Source organism: Cottoperca gobio, chromosome 8 (assembly GCF_900634415.1).
Source record: "Cottoperca gobio chromosome 8, fCotGob3.1, whole genome shotgun sequence".
Lineage (NCBI taxonomy): Eukaryota > Metazoa > Chordata > Actinopteri > Perciformes > Bovichtidae > Cottoperca > Cottoperca gobio.
In genome coordinates, this window is record NC_041362.1 from 12152309 (window position 1) to 12170800 (window position 18492).

Below are 18492 nucleotides of genomic sequence, written 5' to 3' on the forward strand. Positions count from 1 at the left end.
CAGCTCTCCCTGCAACCCGACCCCGGATAAGCGGTAGACGATGGATGGAAATAATATTAACACATAATATCTAAATTAAATGAATATTATTATTTTTTAAACCTAACATCTGCAAAATATTTTTCTGGGAAAAAATGAATTTCAATTGCATGAATAATAAGTTCAACTAAATAATAAAGAATACATTTCCAAAGACCAATCTGACTTCAAAATGACAGTACAACCAACTCAGAGTGTCACTCAGAAAATATCAGGACATTCTGATGTTGTCACGATCTGGTACTTCCTGTCTGTGTGTTTCCCCTCATTTTCTGATTGTTAATTTGTTCCTCCTGTGTCCATTTACCCTGCCCTGGTGTCTTTGCCTTTCTCCCCCAGCTGTGTCTTGTTCCCTCATTTGGTGTCTGTGTATATATCCCTGCCTGCCCCAGTGTGCCTTGTTGGATCGTTCTGTCACGGTTCATGACAGGGGAGGACCCAAATGCAGTAACCAGACGAAGATTATAACAAAGAGTGAGCCTTTGATAAAACAAAGCTGAATCAAAAATACAAAGTAACAAATAAAACAGAAAACACAAACCATTTCAAAATAAAACAGGAAACCAAAGTACAACCAGATCGTGACAGATGTAGGATTTCAGAATTGAAGCTCTTTAAATTGTGTGATTAAAGCAATATGTAATTCATTTTCAGATTAGAATCAAAAGGAAATTGCCTGTTACCACAGACTAGTTCCACTTAAGAGTCATATATGACCACCTATGAGTGTCACACATACATTTTTAGTATATTTTGATGTGGAATCTCAAAATGAAAGCCCTTCAAAATGTAATATTTATTCTGATATTCTCCGAATGACACTCTGAGGTCTTCTTCTCTCACTTTAAAGTGAAATCAGTTCCTGGCAAAAGAGTGTTTCCTTTTAAAAGGCGATTCCTTTAAGTCACGTGGGTGGGAAGAACACGAAAGTGAAAGCGAGCTGTCCGCTATAACGCTCAGTCATTATTCCCGTGAACATTAAAACACAGTAAAAGCGTCATTTCAGTGTAGAATAGTTATGGTGTTATTATTATTCTACTCTCAAATACTTAAACGCCCTGTAGACCTACAGCTTTAAAGAAAAAAAGAATACGTAATCGGGTAATGTAGGTACCTAAACGTTAAAGTGAAAACTTGTGAACTATAACTTGTGTTTCGTTTTTAAACGGGACTACCTACTATTCTTATCACCTTCTTCTTGTCACAGTTTAACTGCTAACATTGATTGCATAACATGTTTATATATTTTTTATTATTATTTGTATTGTGTCTATAACGCTGTAACAGTTGCAATATACAGTAGGCGGACAGTATAGATTTACAAGATAAAAATTACCAATAAAAACTAATTATGAAGAGAGAGAGAGAGACAGAGAGAAGAGAGAGAGAGAGAGAGGAGAGAGAGAGAGAGAGAGAAGAGAGAGAGATCTGCTCTTCTCCTCCTCCGCTCGCTTCCTCTCGCGCTCTTTCATACTTTCGCTCGCTCCGCTGCTCTCTCGCTCGCCGAGAGACTGAGAGAGAGAGAGATAGAGAGAGAGAGAGAGAGACCTCAGTCCACTTTTAGATTTTAGGCAACAATAAAATCTTTCTCTTAACTTTTTATTCATGCACATTTACATGTACATTTCTTACTTTACAGCTATGGGAGGAGGTAGTCTTGACCTGTCACACTTTTTAGGTTGTAAGATGTTCCAAATATTGCGAAAAGTTATTGAAATGTTGATAATGAAAACATTCACAGAAAGGAATGCATGATGTTGATGAAGTTTTGAAATACAACTTTGTCACACTGTATGTAAACATTATGCAATTTTCCCTTTAGCATCATTTAGTCAGCCATGGAGGTCTATGCCATGGTGAGTATGAGTTGTCACAATGTTGTGTATTCAGTAATAAAAATCGTACATGATTTTATTCCAATGTTTTTTCTTTCATTAAAAAGGACCAACGAGGAGAATCTCAATTTTATTAAATCTTACAAACCTCAAAACAATGATGTCGAAAATCTCAGAATTCTGCTTCATGGACCAGTCGGTGCTGGCAAGTCCAGTTTCATCAACTCTGTTGAAAGTGTTTTACTCGGCAGAGTTACCGGTCGAGTTATAACGGATACAATCTCTGAGAGCAGCTTTACCAAAAAGGTATGAATAACTATAGATAGTGGTGATTCTAGATTGTGATTGTGTATTTATTTTTGCCAACCACACAGTTGTGTTTTTTTCATCCATCATTGTCAAATATAAGTCCTGCACGCTGTGTGTAGCTCTCATAACCACCTAACTCGTGTATTATAAAGTAATTACATTCAATATTTATTCCTTTGCACTATTTGTATTTGATTTGTATAAAGACATTTTATGTTGTTGGCCATTGTTGCTTTTATATATATTTATATTGTATATAGCTTACATCTGTTTTTCACCTACTTGTATGTACATACTAGTTCTATGTTCATGTATACCTATCTTTGTTCAGCTGTGTGTTTGTTTAGCTGTATGTGTATTTGTATCTTCCTTTAAATTGTTCTTTGAGCTGTGTGTGAGTAGACTGAGACCAATTTATAATCGGAGTCAATGTCACATGGCCAATAAAGCAGATTCTGGTTTGATTCTATATTCAGAAACAAACACATTTGCTTTATTTCAATTGCATCCAGTTATTATTTGGTTACTCTTCAGATATAATGTACAAGCTCAGAATTGAATCCAATGCCATCCTGTGTTTCTCTGGAAGAAGCAATGACTTTGACTTTTTATATTGCAAACTTATCTGGGATTTGCTAACATTATGTAAATAACTACACCTTCTGCTTTACAGTACAAAGCTTTTAAAATCCACAAAGACCCCGAGAGCTTTTACCCTTTCATTTTCAATGACACCATGGGCTTTGAGCAAAGGAATGGAGTGAATGTGGAAGACATCAAACTGGCCCTGATGGGACATGTGACAGAAGGTTACAAGGTACAACCCTTTGAACTCTGACATCATTTAATTTACTTTATTTATTTTTTATTAATATTTTGCATTTACCACTTTTTAAACTTAATTATGCATTGCATTGTGCCAAATGTTATTGGTGTTGTATTTTTTTTCCAAGTCCATTCCTGGAGTCCAGTTGAAGGAAAGTGATCAAGGATACAACTCATGTCCCTCTCTGGACGACAAGGTTCACGCTCTGGTTTGTGTCATGCCTGCCGACTTGGTATCTTTAATAAGTGATGAAGTTGTGAAGAAGATGAGAGACGTCAGACTAGCAGCCAGTGACATGGGTAAGAGCAGACATCTCAATAGTTAGGAACCCCCCCCCCCCACCCAAAAAAAATTAAAAAAGCAGAAAACATGTTTAAAATACTGATTAGGTTTGTGTCTTGACAGGGATTCCACAACTGGCTATTCTCACCAAAGTTGATGAAGCCTGTCCTGAGGTGAAGAACAACATAAACAATGTCTACAAGAGCAATGTACCTAAAGGAACAGGTACGTTTCTATCTGGGGATTTTGTATTTGTTGTTAGATTTGTAATATCAAAATGTTATTTAAGTTCAATTTGAAGAATTTCAGCACGAAAATCTCCTTTGGTCACCACTTTGCAATTTACTGATAAACTGAAATGCCGTTACTCAGGTCGACAAATTCAGCTTGATACTGGGAATTCCACAAAACTGCATATTTCTTGTGAAGAACTACGAATCAGAACTCCAAACAAATGAAGACATTAATGGGCCGATACTGATCGCATTGAGACAGATGATTGTCTATGGAGAAGACTTCATCAACAACCTGTAGACCCACATACTGCTGATCTGAGACAGACCTTAGGATCAAAGCATGAAAACAACACTACTCTCAAGAGTCTTTTTCTGAACAGTAATGTGCAGGGTACTTAAAAAAAGAAAATGTCAAGCATGTTATGGATATACTGTATCATTTATATCATACAATGCCATGTACATCAGCATTGTATCATGTGAGGCTTCATTCCTGGCTTTTTAATTTAATTGGAAATTCTGTTTGAAATGTGTTTGTTTCTGTGATTGGCTGCTCATTCAGATCGAAGCAACAGCTTCACTTGTCCCTAAGAAAACTCATTCAATGTTTGAAGACAAGGTGTTTGCATGTGGTTATACTCACAACTGTCCATGGTAAAAGGTTTTATGGTACAAATAAACTATGCTGCCGTCGTCATTGTCAGCATATTTGTTTATTTCACATTAATTGAATGTTTGACTTATTTTCTGACCATATACATTTGGAGATAGAAGTGCGTCTGAGAGGTCAGCTTTTATTATTTTAATGGAATCAATTCTTCATTCAATTGTACATTCTGATGTAGGATATATTTAGAAATTAAAGCTCTTTAAATTGTGTGATTAGAGCAATATTTAATTCATTTTCAGATAAGAATCAAAAGGAAATTGCCTGTTACCACACACTAGTTCCACTTAAGAGTCATATATGACCACCTGTGAGTGTCACACATGCATTTTTAGGATATTTTGATGTGGAATTTCAAAATGAATGCCCTCCAAAATATAATATTTATCTTGATATTCTGCGAATGACACTGAGGTGGTCTTCTATCAGTTTTAAGTGAAATTAGTCTGTAGCAATAGGATGTCTCCCTTTCGTTCTAATCTGAAAATGAGTAAAAACATTGCATTAATAACACATTATAAGGGCTTTCATTTTGAAATCCGACATGAGAATGTCTTTTATTGACTCAGTGACTTTCTGAGGTGGTCTGCTATCAGTCTGAAGTGAAATTAGTCTGTGGCAACAGGCCGTTTCCTTGCTTTAATAAGACATTTTAAATCGCTTGACTGCCGTAAATCGATCCAGAGGCGTAAATTTGCGTTTACAAAATCTGTAGACAGACAGACAAGCAGACAGACAGAATTATATACACCAGGCACAGTAGGTTATTCAAATCGGCTTCTGTGGTAGTATCCAGGAACACATTTTTCCACAATTACACAACACACACACACACACACACACACACACACACACACACTGACTCGCAGGGTGAAAACAAAAAACACAATTTTTTCTGTTGCCAGTAGTTGGAGCTTTGTCACCGTCTGTTTGCAGGTTAAATAGGAGGATAAATAAAGACAAGATGACATCTTCCGATCCTCTGCTGTGCTCACAAACGTCTGTATTCTGGTCCATCATAATGCTGAAGCATAAAGTAATGCTGAACAAAGTAGAAACCAAAACTTTACTTTATGTGGTCGTTATTAGTAAAAACATTGTTTTTGCGAGACATTTTCTTGATGTGGGAGGAGTAGTTAACCAAATTGTAAATGCAAATGGGCGATTCCTTTAGGGCACATGGGTGGCAGCAAAACGAAAGTGAAAGGAAGTGGTCTGCAATAACGCTCATTATTCCCGTGAACATTCAGTTGAAGGGCACTGTCTCCAGAGCCATGTAAATAAAGGTAATGACTTTCTAATATGTCTACCAACAAAGTAAAGTCTCTTTATGCTACCGTAATTTTTAGTATAAGCGTCATTTTAGTGTAGTAGGCTATAGTTACTGTTGTGGTGTTACTATTCCACTCTCAAATAAGTAAACGCCCTGTAGATCTACAGCTAAAAAAATAAAATGGAAATGTAATCCTTCCACTTCAGGGTAATATGAAACTCTTTAACTAATTAGGCTACTTAAACGTTCAAGTGAAAACTGTGTAATTTGATGTACGTTTACAACCTTGAACTATAACTTGTGTTTCGTTTTTAAACGGGACTACCGTCTTCATGGTTTTACCTACGTCTCTCGTTATCATATTCTTATCACCTTCTTCTTGTCACAGTTTAACTGCTAACATTAATTGCATAACATGTGTATATGTTTTCTATTAATTATTTATATTGTGTCTATAACGCTTAGCCCTTCACTCTGCATCCGTCATTTTCTATTTAGCAAAATCCCCATTAAAAAATAAAATAAAAATTAAGATAAGTCTCCAACGTAGTAGATAGATAGATAGATAGATAGATAGATAGATAGATAGATAGATAGATAGATAGATAGATAGATAGACAGACAGACAGACAGACAGACATATATACAGACAGATAGATAGACAGACAGACAGACAGACAGACAGATAGATAGATAGATAGATAGATAGATAGATAGATAGATAGATAGATAGATAGATAGATAGACAGACAGATAGATAGATAGATAGATAGACAGAAGATAGATAGATAGATAGATAGATATATAGATAGATGGATAGATGGATAGATAGATAGATAGATAGACAGACAGACAGACAGATAGATAGATAGAGACAGACAGACAGACAGACAGACAGACAGACAGACAGACAGAGAGAGAGAGAGAGAGAGACAGACAGACAGACAGACAGACAGATAGATAGATAGACAGACAGATAGATAGATAGATATATAGATATATAGATAGATAGATAGATAGATAGATACATAGATACATAGATATAACTTAATTTATCCCGAGGGAAATTGTTGTGCAACAGTTGCAATATATAGTAGGAGACGGTATAAGATTTGCAAAACAAAATAATTTACATGTTTTTTACAAATATATATATAAACATTTCAGAATGAGATGAGATGAGATGGGGTAAGGTGCAGTATTTGGCAAAAATAACAACATAAAATCACAAGATAAAAATTACCAAATCAAACTAAGTATGAAGAGGGAGAGGGCGAGGGAGTGAGAGAGAGAGAGAGAGAGAGAGAGAGAGAGAGAGAGAGAGAGAGAGAGATATGAGAGAGAGAGAGAGAGAGAGAGAGAGAGAGGACCTCAGTCCATTTTTAGATTTTAGGCAACAATAAAATTCTTTCTCTTGAACTTTTTATTCATGCACATTTACATGTACATTTCTTACTTTACAGCTATGGGAGGAGGTAAGTCTTGACCTGTCACACTTTTAGCTTGTAAGATGTTCTAAATATTGCAAAAGTTATTGAAATTTCAATAATTTCACAGAAAAGACTGCATGATGTTGATGAAGTTTTGAAATACAACTTTGTCACACTGTATGTAAACATTATGCAATTTTCCCTTTAGCATCATTTAGTCAGCCATGGAGGTCTATGCCGTTGTGAGTATGAGTTGTCACAATGTTGTGTATTCAGTAATAAAAATCGTACAGTATTTTATTCCAATGTTTTTTCTTTCATTAAAAAGGAACAACGAGAAGAATCTCAATTTTATTAAATCTTACAAACCTCAAAACAATGATGTCGAAAATCTCAGAATTCTGCTTCATGGACCAGTCGGTGCTGGCAAGTCCAGTTTCATCAACTCTGTTGAAAGTGTTTTACTCGGCAGAGTTACCGGTCGAGTTATGACGGATACAATCTCTGGTTGCAGCTTTACCAAAAAGGTATGAATAACTGTTATTCTATATTCTATACTGATAGGAAAATACAGGAATACTGATTGTAAAGCACAGCAGGAGACAGGAGGTGAACTGCTCAATCAAAGAACAGTCCTCAGTCGATTGAATTAGCACAGTCTGGGACCTGAGTTGAGTAGTACATCTGTGTTTACTGTAAACCCCCATCTTGTAGAACAAAGGAAGACTGACCTGGAAGCTCTTCATGACTTCCTGTTCTTTCAATGGGTATAAATTGTTCCCTCGGGATGAATAAAGTACCTACCTACCTACCTACCTACACCTACACTTACCTACCTACCTACCTACCTACCTACCTACCTACCTACCTACCTACCTACCTACACCTACCTACACCTACCTACCTACCTACCTACCACTGGGAGAGTTGTTCCGGTGAGCAACACAGCAGACCTTACAAACCTATATATGTGTGAGTTTGATCATCCGTTGTATGTATTAAACTCAAGCTCCTTCTTGCAAGAATATAGATTAAACCCTTTTATTTGATTTGAATCCTGACTTTGTGGTGTTATTAGGAAAAAAATTCTAACATATACCATTTTTGCCAACCACACATTTGTGTTTTTTTCATCCATCATTGTCAAATATAAGTCCTGCACGCTGTGTGTAGCTCTCATAACCACCTAACTCGTGTATTATAAAGTAATTACATTCTATATTTATTCCTTTGCACTATTTGTATTTGATTTGTATAAAGACATTTTATGTTGTTGGTCATTGTTGCTTTTATATATAATTATATTGTATATAGCTTACATCTGTTTTTCACCTACTTGTATGTACATACTAGTTCTATGTTCATGTATACCTATCATTGTTCAGCTGTGTGTTTGTTTAGCTGTATGTGTATTTGTATCTTCCTTTAAATTGTTCTTGGAGCTGTGTGTGAGTAGACTTGAGACCAACTTACAACCGAAGTCAATTTCACATGGCCAATAAAGCAGATTCTGGTTTGATTCTATATTCAGAAACAAACACATTTGCTTTATTTCAATTGCATCCAGTTATTATTTGGTTACTCTTCAGATATAATGTACAAGCTCAGAATTGAATCCAATGCCATCCTGTGTTTCTCTGGAAGAAGCAATGACTTTGACTTTTTATATTGCAAACTTATCTGGGATTTGCTAAAATTATGTAAATAACTACACCTTCTGCTTTACAGTACAAAGCTTTTAAAATCCACAAAGACCCCGAGAGCTTTTACCCTTTCATTTTCAATGACACCATGGGCTTTGAGCGAAGGAATGGAGTGAATGTGGAAGACATCAAACTGGCCCTGATGGGACATGTGACAGAAGGTTACAAGGTACAACCCTTTGAACTCTGACATCATTTAATTTACTTTATTTAATTTTTTGTAATAATAATTTGCATTTACCACTTTTTGAACTTAATTATGCATTGCATTGTGTCAAATACTATTGTTGTTGTACTTGTTTTCTAGTTCATACCTGGAGTCCGGTTGAAGGAAAGTGATCAAGAATACAACTCATGTCCCTCTCTGGACGACAGGGTTCACGCTCTGGTTTGTGTCATACCTGCCGACTCGGTATCTTTAATAAGTGATGAAGTTGTGAGGAAGATGAGAGACGTCAGACTAGCAGCCAGTGACATGGGTAAGAGCAGACATCTCAATGGTTACGAACCCACCCCCCCAAAAGAAAAAGAAAAAGCAGAAAACATGTTTAAAATACTGATTAGGTTTGTGTCTTGACAGGGATTCTACAACTGGCTATTCTCACCAAAGTTGATGAATCCTGTCCTGAGGTGAAGAACAACATAAACAATGTCTACAAGAGCATGTACCTAAAGGCACAGGTACGTTTCTATCGGGGATTTTGTATTTGTTGCTAGATTTGTAATATCAAAATGTTATTTAAATTCAATTTGAAGAATTTCAGCACGAAAATCTCCTTTGGTCACCACTTTGCAATTTACTGATAAACTGAAATGCCGTTACTCAGGTCGACAAATTCAGCTTGATGCTGGGAATTCCACAAAACTGCATATTTCTTGTGAAGAACTACGAATCAGAACTCCAAACAAATGAAGACATTAATGGGCTGATACTGATCGCATTGAGACAGATGATTGTCTATGGAGAAGACTTCATCAACAACCTGTAGACCCACATACTGCTGAGCTGAGACAGACCTTAGGATCAAAGCATGAAAACAACACTACATTATTGTTTGAAATGTGTCCTATTTGACCTCTTTTGTATAAGTATATGTAGTATATGTATAAGTAATCTGTTCAAAACCTGATGCTTGTTTGTAGTGTGCAAGATTATATGAAATACATTTTTGAATAAATTATATGAATAAATACACAATAATAATAGCCATTTAAAAAAATGATAATATTTTTAAATGACACATACTTTTTGTCTGTTTGCTTCCGTGATTGGCTGCTCTTTAAGAAAACCCTCATCAGGTTTGAAAACAAGGTGTTTGCATGTGGTTACACTCACAACTGTCCATGGTAATAGGTTAATATGGTAAATGTTTGTTTATTTCACATTCATTTAACATGTGACTTATTTTCCTACAATACGCATTTGGAGATAGAAGTGTGTCTGAGAGGTCAATTTTTTTATCATTCAATTGTTTTACATTATTTGTTCATCCATATTTTGCGACAATGGTGCACTGGTGCAAAATCATGTGACCATTAGAGGCAGCCTTCTACAGTATTTTTAGCCTGTGATGGTTAAATTATAAGGCATTGGATTCTGTTAAGATGTAGAGCACTGCTGGTTGTGGGAGGGCAGACTATTATGTTGCTCTACATCATTGGTTTGATTCTGATCAAGAATATTTTGAGCCGTGAATGCATTCACTTATTCAGTTGTGATTTAGTATACTGTCGTCATTTGGTGGCTCTTTCAGAAATCATTGTAATAATGCTGTGATTGAAATCTTAATTGCTGATGAGTTAAGATTGAAACATTGAAATAGCTGAACTACTTGAAAATATTTAAGTTCAAAATGGAGGCATTTATAAAGGTGAAAATATCAGTTGAAGTGTAAGCATTAAAAGAAGTTGAGGTATCAACTGCACTTTCTTCAAACAATGAAATGGGGCAAAGAATGACTGTCACAAGTGTAAGCATTACAAGTTGAAGTTAGAAGTTGGATTGCAATCACTGAAAAGCAGATGAACTTGCAATTGAAGAATAAGGGATTTAAGTAGGTGAACTGCCAGCTGAAGAAAAAAAAGGGCATAAAAAAACTGCAATTACAGAAAAGCTTACAAAAGTATAGAAAGCTGAACTAATATGATAAAGTACAAAGGGAAGTGACTCGTTTCTCTCCGGGAACCATCACCTTACCGTGGTGGAGAGGTTTGTGTGTGTTGTCTGGAGCCTGGTACTCCTGGTAGGGTCTCCCAAGGCAAATTGGTCTCAGGCGAGGGGCCAGACTAAGAATGGTTCAAAACGACCTCATGATACAGAGGGAAAGAAGGAGAAACCCTGCCTGGAGGAAGCCCGGGGCCCCTGTCTGGAGCCAGGCCCAGAGGGAGGGCCCGACAGCGAGCACCTGGTGGCCGGGTTTGTCACAGAGCCTGGTCGGGCACAGCCCAAAGGAACTATGTGGTGCCTCCCATCCATCCATCTTGTGGGCCTACCACTCATGGGAAAAACCGCTGGGGTCGGGTGCGCTGTCACACGGGTGGCAGTGATGGTCAGGGACCTCGACGGACCAGACCCGGGCAGCAGAAGCTGGCTCTGGGGACGTGGATCGTCCCCTCTCTGTCAAGGAAGGAGCCGGAACTAGTGCGGGAGGTGGATCGCTACCAGTTGGATCTGGAGGGGCTTACCTCTACGCACAGTCTTGGCTCTGCAACCGTACTCCTCGATAGGGGTTGGACTCTATTCTTCTCTGGAGTTGCCCAAGGTGTGAGGCGTCGGGCGGGTGTGGGGATACACACAAGTCCCCGGCTGAGTGCCGCTACGCTGGAGTTCACCCCGGTGACGAGAGCGTCGCCTCCCTACACCTTCGGGTTACGGGAGGGAAAACTGACCCAAACAGCAGTTTGGAGTATTCGGCCTTCTAGGAGACCCTGAATGAAGCCCTGCAGGGGGCTCCAGTAGGGGACGCCGTAGTCTTGCTGGGAGACTTCAACGTGCACGTGGGAAACGATGGAGACACCTGGAGAGGCATGATTGGGAGGAACGGCTTCCCTGATCTAAACCTGAACGGTCGTTTGTTGTTGGACTTCTGTGCTAGTCACGGAATGGACATAACAAACACCATGTTCGAACATAAGGATGCTTATAAGTGTACGTTGTACCAGAGCACCCTAGGCCAAAGGTCAATGATCGATTTTGTGATCATATCATCTGATCTGAGGCCGCATATTTTGGACACTCCGGTGAAGAGAGGGTCGGAGCTGTCAACTGATCACCATGGTGAGTTGGATCAAGGGGTGGGTGAAGACTCTGGACATACCTGTGGAGGTTGGGGGCATTGAACCTGAGTGGGCAACGTTCAAAACGTCTATTGCTGAAGCTGCAGTCAGGAGCTGTGGTCTCAAGGTCTTAGGTGCCTCAAGGGGCGGTAACCTTCAAACACCGTGGTGGACCCCGGTGTTTAGGGAGGCCGTCCAACTGAAGAGGGAGTCCTTCCGGGTTATGTTATCCGGGAGGACTCCGGAAACAGTTGCAGGGTTCCGACGGACTCAAAGGGCGGCAGCTATGGAAAAGGACTTTCGGTCGGAACCGAGGTGCTTTTGGAAAACCGTCCGGCACCTCAGGAGGGGGAAGCGGGGAATCATCCAAGCTGTGTACAGCAAGGGTGGGACCCTGCTGACTTTGACTGAGCAGGGTATCGGGTGGTGGAAGGAGAACTTTGAGGAACTCCTGAATCCAACTAACACGACCTCTATGGTAGAGGAAGATCTGGAAGCTGATGGGGGACCATCGTCAATCGTCACTGAGGTAGTCAAACAACTTCACAGTGGCAAAGCCGCAGGGGTTGATGAGATCTGTCCAGAAATGCTGAAGGCTTTGGGTGTTGATGGGCTGTCTTGGTTGACAGGCCTCGTCAACATTGTGTGGAAGTCTGGGACAGTGCCTAGGGGGTGGCAGACCGGGGTGGTGGTTCCCTTATTCAAAAAGGATGACCAGAGAGTGTGTGCCAACTACAGGGGTATCACAGCCTCTCTGGTAAAGTCTACTCCAAGGTACTGGAAAGGAGGGTTCGGTCAATAGTCAAACCTCTGATTGAAGAGGAACAATGCGGATTCTGTCCTGGTCGTAGAACAACGGACCAACTCTTCACTCTCGTAAGGATCCTGGAGGAAAGAGAGCTGAGCCAGAAGGCAAAGCATCTCCCTTAGAGATAGGGTGAGAAGCTAAGCCATCCGGGAGAGACTCGGAGTAGAGTCGCTGCTCCTTTGCATGGAAATGAGCCAGTTGAGGTGGTTCGGGAATCTAGTAAGGATGTCACCTGGGCACCTCCCTAGGGAGGTGTTCCAGGCACGTCCAGCTGGGAGGAGACCCCGGGGAAGATCCAGGACTCGGTAGAGAGATTATATATCTTATATATTATCTTATTATATTTCCTCACTGGCCTGGGAATAATAATAATAATACATTTTATTTGTAAAGGCTTTTTTGAAAAGAACCGACCCTTGAGGGACACCACAGGTTACTGGGTGTATCTGGGAACTTGCACCTCCCAAGGTTACATATTCTGTTCTTCCAGAGAGGTAGGACTGGAACCAGCTCAGGGCAGAGTCAGAGAGTCCAATGGTGTAGTGGAGACGCTGAAGAAGGATCTGATGGTCGACCGTGTCGAACGCTGCAGTCAGATCCAGGAGGTTGAGTAGAGATGGGGAGCCAGAGTCAGCCGCCATTAGGAGGTCGTTTGTGACCCTGACTAGAGCTGTTTCGGTACTGTGGGTGGAACGGAAACCGGACTGAAATTTCTCAAAGAGGCAGTTGGCTTTGAGATGGTCCTGAAGCTGGGCTGCAACTACTTTATCCAATACATTTGATAAAAATGGCAGGTTGGAAATGGGCCTGTAGTTGGTGAGGACATCCGGGTCTAAGGTGGGTTTTTTGAGAAGTGGTCTGATGACGGCAGTTTTTAGAGCAGATGGGACATGACCAGTCTGGAGCGAGTGGTTGATGACTTGGGTGATCAGGGGGCTTAGAGCATAAATGTTGGATTTTACCAGGGCTGTGGGAAAAGGGTCCAGGTGGAAGGTTTCATCCTGTGGATGATGTCCTCAACCTCTTGCTGAGAGATCTCCCAGAAGACGCGAAGAGGCGGAAAAATCCCAGGCTGTGGGTTGACAGTAGGGACAGACTGAGCGGAGGAGCTGGAGAGAAAAGAGCGGATGGTGTCGACTTTAGTTTTGAAGAATGTAATAAAGCTATTGCACTGCTCTTCTGTGGTATCGGTGTGTGAGAGAGTTTGTGGCCTGAGGAGATGATTTATGGTGGAGAACAACGCCTCGGGATCCCCCAGTCGGAGCTGGCGGATGTGGCCTGGAGAAGGGAGGCTTGGGGTTCCTTACTGGAGCTGCTGCCCCGCGACCCGACCCCGGATAAGCGGTAGACGATGGATGGATGGAGGAAGAACACTGTGATAGCTGCAACCCAACAATTAGACCAAGACCACATCCTGGTCCTATCACAGGTGATGCAGTGTTTGACAGCTGGGTCAATATGCCAGGACTTGACCCTGGAGAAAATATGCAAATCTGTCTGCAGAGTTCAGGTAGGCCAAGTGCTGCCAGTGGTACTGCATCAGGTATTACGACTTTGCTCTTGAAGCAACCAAAATAGGCACCTGCACAACAGACAGTCACCTCAGCATCTCCACAGCTTTCTATTGGACCCATGGGTGACCAAGAACTGCTGAAACTTTTCAACTTTTCAATGTGTGACACACCCGACCCACATACATCCAATATATACTGTGACATCCTGCAGCAGAGCATGATCCCCTCTCTTCGGAAACTGGGCCGTAGGGCAGTTTTCCAACATGATAATGACCCTAAACACACCTCCAAGATGACAACGGCCTTGCTGAAGAAGCTGAAGGTTAAGGTGATGGACTGGCCAAGTATGTCTCCAGACCTAAACCCAATTGAGCACATGTGGGGCATCCTCAAGAGGAAGGTGGAGGAGTGCAAGGTGTCCAACATCCGTGCGCTCCGTGATGTCGTCGTGGAGGAGTGGAAGAAGATTCCAGAAGCAACCTGTGCAGCTCTGGTGAATTCCATGCCCAGGAGGGTTAAAGCAGTGCTAGATAACAATGGTGGTCACACAAAATATTGACACTTTGGGCACAATTTAGACATGTTCACTATGGGGTGTACTCACTTTTGTTGCCAGCTGTTTAGACATTAACAGCTGTGTACTGAGTAATTTTCAAAGGACAATAAATCTATACTGTTATTCAAGCAGCACACTGACTACTTTAAGTTATATCAAAGTTTCAGTAGGATAATGTTATCCCCTGAAAGGATATAACAGAATATTTGCAAAAATCTAAAGGGTGTACTCACTTTTGAGATATACTGTAGCTCCCACATGCCTGAGATAGGCATGACAATATTTGTAAAAATTAAATCACATGACCCAAAGGAAACCGAAAGGATTTGAAAACATTTAAAGCTACGTCCTCACACCATACACATCCATGTAGATGACACCAAAAACGCATCTTAGCACTCTTAGGTAATACACTAGTTAAGGAAGGACAACTCGTGATTATGAACTGCTTTAATTTGAGCTCAAGAAACTGTGGTCAAGTTCTATAGTCACATCATTTACAAAGGTGATTAAAAAGGAACTTGGAATACAGTATAAAAAGCCAAATTTCTCAATTTCAGAGTTTGTAGTTGAGGTAAACCATCACCACTTCCTTCCACGGACGCAATATATATATACATATATATATATATTATATATATATATATTTGTATACGGATAAATGTTATATTAAAGTTTCTAAGGATGGAACAATTAAAAAAAAACAAGGAAATGCAGTCATATTACTAACTAAATGTTATTTATAATGGCTTATAACTTTGCTTTCTTTTCATCCAGGTGGTGTTGTAATTGCAACAAATCCGACGGTAAGTGAAGCCACCATCACAACAGCTGAGTTGTTGACCAGATCACGTGATGACGTCACGTCATGCCAACAACGTAATTATTATTTACCACAAAGCATAACGGTATCTTTTTTTAGAAGAAGGCTACTGTATCAGTACTACTTTTGATCGTGTGAAAGTGAAACATGTTTCTTTGTTAGTTTACCTGTGTAGTTTTCACTTGAACACACGTAATTTGCTGTACAATATATTTTCTGCGATAAAAATGTAATAGAATGAAACATATTCATAAAGACTAAATAGTTTGCTTGTGCACCACACTTGAGTCAGTTTTACTGGTGAGAAGATGCGAAACGTCTGAATTTACAAATAAATATTCTGAAATTGGGAATGGGAAACATTTGGTTCAATTCTGAAAGTAAGATACTCAAAATATTTCTGAACATTGTTTAAACTCATAGATAAAAAATAACAGATTCATCAGTTGTCAACAAGTTTTTTCCTTTGAATGTATTACATCAACATGTGCACTTTACTTGTCAGTTTTACCTCAAGAATGGAGGGACATACCATGGGGGTAAGTAATGTATTTTAAAACCAAAACAATGAAACTGCACACACCCCTTTGTTGAAGCCGCCTTTTGTAATGTCAGTTCGTGTTTGTTTTCACTGACCAAATGTGAAAACCTCTTTATGCTTTCTGAATTTTGTCATTTCTTCACACAATCTCTTTCAGAGTATGGTTGAGTTATCTCTGTGACACCATATGCAAAACTGATAATAATATTAAAGTACATTTTGATCTAAAATGCAATCTAATCTTTTCTTCATTGAACAGCAACAAAGAGAAAGACCTGCAGTTTGTGGAGAGTTATCAGCCTCATAACGAGGTCCAGCTCAGGATTCTGCTTTATGGACCTGTTTGTTCTGGCAAGTCCAGCTTCATCAACTCTGTGGATAGTACTGTACGAGGCAGAATCAGTAGTCTAGCTCCAACAGATACAATCTCTCTGGAGAGCTTCACCAGAAAAGTATGAATCCCTTTTCAGTGTGGTCAAAGGTTATGAAATTGAACAACTCACCTAATATTTTATTTCTTATGTGCACCTGCAACAATAATTGCAGTACACAGATCAGGAGAGCAGCAGTGTTGAGCATGATGAAACTAATGAGCAAAGAACAAACGGCTTACGGACATTATTCAATAGGTGGCACTATTGTCATTATAACGGCATTTTTCTGTTTTACAGTACAGAGTTTACAAAATCCAAAAAGGACAACCAGGGACATTTTACCCTTTTGCCTTCACTGACATCATGGGCCTTGAGTCAACAAAGGGAGGAGTTGGTCTGGAAGATGCATATATTTCAGTAATACAATCCAGCTTTGTGATCTGTTTTGTACTAAAAATGTTATTCATATAAAATATAAGAAACTATTGTATATGTACTATACACATGCAAAACTCATTCTTTGATTTAATTTTACATTGTTTTCCAGTTCAAACCTCTCGCTACCTTATCTGAGGATAGCCCAGACTACAACAAAGAGCCTACTCTGAATGACCAAGTTCATGCTCTGGTTTGTGTCGTCTCTGCCAGCACAGTACATTTACTGAGTGATGATTATTTGAAAAAGATGAGGGAAGTGTTCGGGGGGCAGACACCCTCTCCACATTTCCACAAGAGCAGGCTAAAGACTTTCCTTTTTGATAAAGCTTTTGAATTATAATGTTGCTAGTTATGCTTTGTTGATTCAGGTGGTAATTTCTGATGTTGCAGTCTTCCAGTAATTGTCAAAAGACATGTCTCGGATAAAACTGGGCTATTTTTGGTTAAAGAGTGAAACCATATGCTGTTGTTCCAAGAGTATTTTCTATTTAAATGTTAGGACTTGCTATGTATTGAGTCATTGTGCTACAGTACTGCTGTTCAGGTAAAAAACACAATAAATAACAAAAATATTGAAATTTGTCATAAGTAATTTATCTATTAATTTCTTCTATTTCAAACACCATCACATGTCTTGTAACGCAAACCATAGGAAATGATTCACATATTATTATAATATTATGTGATACAGTGGTAATGCATTAACACTATTCAAGAAAACCCCAAAACTAAACTGAGGCATGAAGTGGCCCCTTATGGTGACAAATAAAATTGTAAGTAAAATGATTGTATTAATATATATATATATATATATTTTAATATATATATATATATATATTGAATATATATATATATTGAATATATATATTGAATATATATATATTTTAATATATATATATTAATATATATATATATATATATATATATATATATATATATATATATATATATATATATATATATATATATATATATATATATATATATATATATTAAATAATCATTCAAACAAATAAAAAACTTGCAGACATGTACTCAACGGTATAGAGAAACAAGAAAATGAATTTGAATAAAAACATTTGGTAAATAGAAATGGGATTAATACACTTCAATAATATACAATTACAATGAAAAAAAGGATCTCGTTATGCTTTGTGGTAAATAATAATTACGTTGTTGGCATGACGTGACGTCATCACGTGATCTGGTCAACAACTCAGCTGTTGTGATGGTGGCTTCACTTACCGTCGGATTTGTTGCAATTACAACACCACCTGGATGAAAAGAAAGCAAAGTCACCAACATGGATGAAGAGCTCTTCATTCTTTATAACCTCAGAAGTGATATCATGCACATGTCTTCCTGTGTGAAAGTATTAATACATTTCCCAATACAACAAATCAGGCTACATAAATAAATGGTGTTTTTCCAGCGTATATTACCTTTTTGTTATGTTGGAGTACCACCGCCGTGCCACATTACTGCGATATATTACTATAACATTTGTATATAATATTACCAGAAGATAAAAAATATATATTTCGTTACTTCGGAGTCTTCGG

The 18492-nt window shown here is 38.8% G+C and overlaps 2 protein-coding genes across 4 annotated transcripts; both read left to right on the top strand.

Annotated features, from left to right (window-relative positions):
* Window positions 1-452: 452 nt before the first annotated feature.
* Window positions 453-4120, top strand: LOC115011932 (interferon-induced protein 44-like). Its single transcript, XM_029437222.1, is given in 9 exon segments — window positions 453-513; window positions 1679-1690; window positions 1862-1895; window positions 1982-2180; window positions 2857-3000; window positions 3137-3308; window positions 3415-3500; window positions 3502-3516; window positions 3664-4120. Coding segments are annotated over 8 exon segments (822 nt in total). The 5' UTR covers window positions 453-513; window positions 1679-1680; the 3' UTR covers window positions 3826-4120.
* A 1265-nt stretch (window positions 4121-5385) lies between these two features.
* Window positions 5386-9798, top strand: LOC115011931 (interferon-induced protein 44-like). 3 transcript variants are annotated; one of them, XM_029437219.1, is made up of 8 exons: window positions 5386-5480; window positions 6931-6942; window positions 7106-7139; window positions 7226-7424; window positions 8626-8769; window positions 8908-9079; window positions 9181-9281; window positions 9428-9798. In XM_029437219.1, the coding sequence occupies exons 2-8, from the start codon at window positions 6933-6935 to the stop codon at window positions 9587-9589; spliced, it is 822 nt and encodes a 273-aa protein (XP_029293079.1). In that variant the 5' UTR covers window positions 5386-5480; window positions 6931-6932; the 3' UTR covers window positions 9590-9798. The 3 variants fall into 3 exon arrangements, with proteins under 3 accessions (XP_029293079.1, XP_029293080.1, XP_029293078.1); XM_029437220.1 differs by lacking the exon at window positions 6931-6942 and having other exon boundaries at window positions 5412-5480; XM_029437218.1 differs by lacking the exon at window positions 5386-5480 and having other exon boundaries at window positions 6864-6942.
* Window positions 9799-18492: the final 8694 nt, after the last annotated feature.

Excerpts from the sequence above, each read along its gene's own strand:
- LOC115011931 (XM_029437218.1), top strand. The coding sequence starts at position 6,897 with ATGCACATTTACATGTACATTTCTTACTTTACAGCTATGGGAGGAG. Across the intron at positions 7,140-7,225 it reads CCATGGAGGTCTATGCCGTT|GAACAACGAGAAGAATCTCA; the intron begins GTGAGTATGAGT and ends TTCATTAAAAAG. Across the intron at positions 7,425-8,625 it reads GTTGCAGCTTTACCAAAAAG|TACAAAGCTTTTAAAATCCA; the intron begins GTATGAATAACT and ends TCTGCTTTACAG.